The sequence below is a fragment of the Octodon degus genome, unplaced genomic scaffold, assembly GCF_000260255.1.
Source record: "Octodon degus isolate 3935 unplaced genomic scaffold, OctDeg1.0 scaffold00082, whole genome shotgun sequence".
In the NCBI taxonomy this organism is placed as follows: domain Eukaryota; kingdom Metazoa; phylum Chordata; class Mammalia; order Rodentia; family Octodontidae; genus Octodon; species Octodon degus.
Genome location: NW_004524658.1, coordinates 11935967 through 11941737, shown reverse-complemented (window position 1 = coordinate 11941737; position 5771 = coordinate 11935967). Strand labels below are relative to the sequence as shown.

Sequence of the window (5771 nt, the reverse complement as noted above, 5' to 3'; positions counted from 1 at the left end):
AACACTTTAGAAGGCTGAATTAAGATCAATAAGGCTGTATATTTTTGTTGACTGTGCCTTGTCACTGTAAGTGATGGAATCCTGCACAGGTTTCTAGGTAGGTAGGTTTGTGTGCATAGTAAACAAAGGACTGGACATGGCACATGGTGAGGTAGAAGCACATAGTTTAATGAAGTTTAATTAAGAAATGGTACACTCAGCATGAGCAGGCTTGCACAGCTGGAAGAACACGGGAGGAGAGATGAATGCACTGGGTTTAAGATTTTATAATGAGCAGTAGAAGGTGCAAACCATCAGTGCTTTGGCCGTTGCTGCCTTGGCTGAAGCAGCTACTCAGTATGGTATCGAGTCTTTTGAGTCTGTGCTGAAGCTTTTATGGAAGGGTATCTGCCAACACAGAGGAAAGGGTTTGGCTGCCTTCTTAAAGGCCATTGGGTATCCTATCCCCCTCATGGGTGCAGAATATGCCAACCATTATACCAGAGAAGTGATTTTAATCCTTATTTGAGAATTCCAGTCTCCTGATGAAGAGATGAAGAAAATTGTGCTGAAGGTAGTGAAGCAGTGTTGTGGAACAGATAGTGTAGAAGCAAACTACATTAAAACAGAAATTCTCCCTCCTTTCTTCAAACACTTCTGGCAGCACAGAATAGCTTTGGACAGAAGAAATTACTGACAGTTAGTTGATACCACTGTGGAGTTAGCAAACAAAGTAGGAGCAACAGAAATCATATCCAAGATTGTGGATGATCTGAAAGATGAAGCTGAGCAGTACCAAAAAATGGTGATGGAAACCATTGAGAAAATTATGGGCAACCTGGGAGCAGCTGGTATTGATCATAAACTTGAAGAACAGCTGATTGATGGCATGCTGTGTGCTTTCCAAGAACAGACCACAGAGGACTCAGTCATGTTGAATGGCTTTGGCATAGTGGTCAATGCGCTCGGAAAGTGAGTCAAACCCTACCTGCCTCAGATCTGTGGTACTGTTCTGTGGCGCTTAAACTATAAATCAGCAAAAGTGAGGCAGCAGGCAGTGGATTTGATCTCTTAAACTGCTGTGGTCATGAAAACGTGTCAAGAGGAAAAGTCAATGGGCACTTGGATGTTGTGCTGTATGAATACCTGGTGAAGAATACCCCGAAGTGTTGGGCAGCATTCTTGGAGCCCTGAAGGCCATTGTAAATGTAATAGGTATGCACAAGATGACCCCTCCGATTAAGGACCTGCTTCTCTGCCTCCCTCCCATCTTGAAGAACAGGCACGGAAAGGTGCAAGAGAACTCCATTGACCTTGTGGGACAAATTGCTGACAGGGGAGCTGAATATGTGTCTGCAAGAGAATGGATGAGGATTTGCTTTGAACTTTTGGAGCTCCTAAAAGCTCACAAAAAAGCAATTCATAGAGCCACAGTCAACACATTTGGCTATATTGCGAAGGCCATTGGCCCTCACAATGTGTTGGCCACACTCCTAAATAACCTCAAGGTTCAGGAAAGGCAGAACAGAGTGTGCACAACAGTAGCCATAACGACTGTCACTGAGACACCCCTTCACGGTGCTGCCTGCCTTAATGAATGAGTATAGTGCTCCTGAGCTGAATGTTCAGAGTGGTGTGTTGAAGTCGCTGTCCTTCTTGTTCTAGTATATTGGTGAAATGGGCAAGGACTATATCTACGTGGTGACACCACTACTTGAAGACGCTTTCATGGTTAGGAAACTTGTGCTCAGATGGCCAGTGCAGTGGTACAGCACATGTCACTTGGTGTATATGGTTTTGGCTGCAAGGATTCTCTAAATCACCTCTTGAAATACGTATGGCCCAACATGTTTGAGATGTCGCCCCATGTAATCCAGTTGGTAATGGGTACACTGGAGGGGCTCCGGGTTGCTATCAGACTGTGCAGAATGCTGCAGTTCTGCCTCCAGGGTCTGTTCATCCGGTCCGGAAAGTCTGCGGTGTGTACTGGAAGATTTACAACTCCATCTACATCAGTTCCCAAGATGCGCTTATAGCGCATTACCCACAGATCTATAACGATGACAAGAACACCTATATTCGTTATGAACTTGACTACATCTAATAATGTTCTGTTGATTTTGTGTTCAATGCACAGCTATTTCACCCTTAAACTTGCTTCAATTTGGTGATAAAATATTTTAAACATTGAAGGTCTGTATAGAGCTGGTCCTAGAGGAAGAGCTAGAAATTCAGTAGCATGATTTTTAAATAACCTGTCTTTGTTTTCGATGTTAAACTGTAAATGCCAGTAGTGACCAAGAACACAGCGATTACACACACTATACTGGAGGGGTTTCATTTTTAATTCATCTTTATGAAGATTTAGAATTCATTCCTTGTATTTAAAGGAAATGTTTAAAAGAGAAATAAACATTTGTGTACAAATTAAAAAAAAGAGTTTGTAATATTGCTCCAGGTCTAGGGTACCTCACACTGGATCTTCTAGGACATGATTGATGTGATTGACAGGGTGCTGAGTCATGCCCGCTATCCTTTCCCACATGTCACACATGTCTTTTCCCATAATTCACTCTAACTGGACATATGAGAAGCACTCCATACACAAAACCTTCAGTAAGTGCTAAGTGAAGAAAGGCTGCTTACTGTATGTCATGTAGGAGGACCTGGCATGCAGGCATCTTCTCTCTAATCCCAGGTAGTAGGCCTTAGGACAAAGGTCAGCACTTGGCACTAGGGCCTTGTCAAGATTCAGGGGAGCAGAGCAGAGTGGTCCTGTAGCCCCATTTGTACTACTAATTCTGACACATAGCCATTCTAATCAAGAAGCTCAGAGGGTAAGCGATGAAGGGAATATATGTCACTAGAGTGAGGAAAAGATAAACTTGACTATGTCTTGAGTGATGCCACCAGATTTCCTTTGACTTGGAGGAATTTGACCAAAATACAGTAATAAAAAAATCTATAAGATTTTAAGAGAAGGGAGAGAAAATGGCGTCCACGGATTATAGTACCTACAGCCAAGCTGCAGCCCAGCAGGGCTACAGTGCTTACACAGCCCAGCCAACTCAAGGATATGCACAGACCACCCAGGCATATGGGCAACAAAGCTATGGAACCTATGGACAGCCTACTGATGTCTACATCCAAGCTCAGGCCACTGCCATCTATGGGCAGACTGCATTTGCAACTTCTTATGGACAGCCTCCCACTGGTTATACTTCTCCAGCTGCCCCCCAGACCTGTAGCCAACCTGTCCAGGGGTATGGCACAGTGCTTATGATACCACCACTGCTACAGTCAGCACTACCCTGGCTTCTTATGCAGCTCAGTCTGCTTACAGCTCTCAGCCTGCTTACCCAGCCTATGGGCAGCCCCCAGCGGCTACTGCACCTGAGAGACCACAGGATGGTAACAAGCCTACTGAGACTAATCAACCTCAGTGTAGTACAGGGGGTTATAACCAGCCCAGCCTAGGCTACGGACAGAGTAACTACAGTTATCCCCAGGTTCCTGGAAGCTACCTGATGCAGCCAGTCACCGCACCTCCATCCCATCCTCCTACCAGCTATTCTTCTACACAGCCAACTAGTTATGATCAGAGCAGTTACTCTCAGCAGAACACCTATGGGCAGCCGAGCAGCTATGGACAGCAGAGTAGCTATGGTCAACAAAGCAGCTATGGGCAGCAGCCTCCCACTAGTTATCCCCCCCAGACTGGATCCTACAGCCAGGCTCCAAGTCAATATAGCCAACAGCAGCAGCTACAGGCAGCAGAGTTCATTCCGATAGGACCACCCCAGGAGCATGGGTGTTTATGGGCAGGAGTCTGGAGGATTTTCCAGACCAGGAGAAAACCGGAGCATGAGTGGCCCTGATAACCGGGGCAGGGGAAGAGGGGGATTTGATTGTGGAGGCATGAGCAGAGGTGGGCAGGGAGGAGGACGTGGTGGAATGGGCAGCGCTGGAGAGCGAAGTGGCTTCAATAAGCCTGGTGGACCCATGGATGAAGGACCAGATCTTGATCTAGGCCCTCCAGTAGATCCTGATGAAGACTCTGACAACAGTGCAATTTATGTACAAGGACTAAATGACAATGTGACACTTGATGACCTTGCAGACTTGTTTAAGCAATGTGGGGTTGTTAAGATTAACAAGAGAACTGGGCAACCCATGATCCACATCTACTTGGACAAGGAAACAGGAAAGCCCAAGGGTGATGCTACGGTGTCCTGTGAAGATCCACCGACTGCCAAGGCTGCTGTGGAGTGGTTGGATGGGAAAGATTTTCAAGGAAGCAAACTTAAAGTCTTCCTTGCTCGGAAGAAGACTCCAATGAACAGCATGCGAGGTGGCATGCCGCCTCATGAGGGCAGAGGGATGCCGCCACCACTCCAGGGAGGTCCAGGTGGCCCAGGAGGTCCTGGGGGACCCATGAGTCGCATGGAAGGTCATGGAGGAGACAGAGGAGGCTTCCCTCCAAGAGGCCCCCGGGGTTCCCGTGGAAACCCTTCTGGAGGAGGAAACGTCCAACATCGAGCTGGAGATTGGCAATGTCCCAATCCAGGTTGTGGAAACCAGAACTTCGCCTGGAGAATAGAATGCAACCAGTGTAAGGCCCCAAAACCTGAAGGCTTCCTCCCGCCACCCTTCCCACCCCCAGGTGGTGATCGTGGCAGAGGTGGCCCTGGTGGCATGCGGGGAGGAAGAGGTGGCCTCATGGACCGTGGTGGTCCTGGTAGAATGTTCAGAGGTGGCCGTGGTGGAGACAGAGGTGGTTTCTGTGGTGGCCGTGGCATGGACCGAGGTGGTTTTGGTGGAGGAAGACGAGGTGGTCCAGGGGGCCCTCCTGGACCTTTGATGGAACAAATGGAAGGAAGAAGAGGTGGACGTGGAGAACCTGGAAAAATGGATAAAGGTGAGCACCGTCAGGAGCGCAGAGACCGGCCCTACTAGACGCAGAGACCCTGCAGAGCTGCATTGACTACCAGATTTATTTTTTAAACCAGAAAATGTTTTAAATTTATAATTCCATATTTATAATGTTGGCCACAACATGATTATTCCTTGTCTGTACTTTAGTATTTTTCACCATTTGTGAAGAAACATTAAAACAAGTTAAATGGTAGAATGCTGAGTTTTTTTTCCTTCTTTCAGAGATGGTTGTTTAAGATTTAACAATGGGAACCCTTGTGAGCATGCTCAGTTATCATTGTGGAGAACCAAGAGGGCCTCTAGCTGTAACAATGTTCATGGTTGTGATGTGCTTTTTTTAAAATAAAATTTCAAATGTTTATAAACAAACAAAAAAAAAGATTTTAAGAGAACTAAACTATTCTTTCAAGAGCTTAATAAAAATCTGCAACACCTATGCAAATTTACTCCCCAAAGTAAATCAGAAAACTACTGCACCTTAAGGAGAAGCAGTAAGACTCAGTAATTGCAATAGCCATTTAAACCTCAGCAATCATATCAACATAATGTTCTGAGATGGGGCCACAGAAACAGTTGCTAATTCAAATTATTAGTAGGCAGAAAGCAAAGCTAAACTGTGAGGTAGAAAAACTTGAGTATCTTCTGGGAACCAGCTAAAAGAAGGGTGAAAACTTGAATATTACTTCTGCATTAGTATTATAAACCATACACTTGTCTTTTTCCTCTTGCTGGAATGGTTTGAGGACAAATAGTTAGAGGTTAAAGCTGCGTGCTAGCTGTTTTCCAAAGATGGTCTCCCAGTGAACCATGACCTGAAGTACTCCTGCCTTTTTGAATTTCCTTCTCTTGAATTCTGT

At 45.7% G+C, this 5771-nt stretch overlaps 1 protein-coding gene and 1 pseudogene across 1 annotated transcript; both read left to right on the top strand.

Moving 5' to 3' along the window:
• The first annotated feature begins 241 nt into the window (after positions 1-241).
• Positions 242-2083, top strand: LOC101583413 (annotated as a pseudogene).
• An 883-nt stretch (positions 2084-2966) lies between these two features.
• Positions 2967-4936, top strand: LOC101583017 (RNA-binding protein EWS-like). The gene is given in 4 exon segments (XM_023721401.1): positions 2967-3250; positions 3253-3736; positions 3738-3907; positions 4022-4936. Coding segments are annotated over 4 exon segments (1848 nt in total). The 5' UTR covers positions 2967-2970; the 3' UTR covers position 4936.
• Positions 4937-5771: the final 835 nt, after the last annotated feature.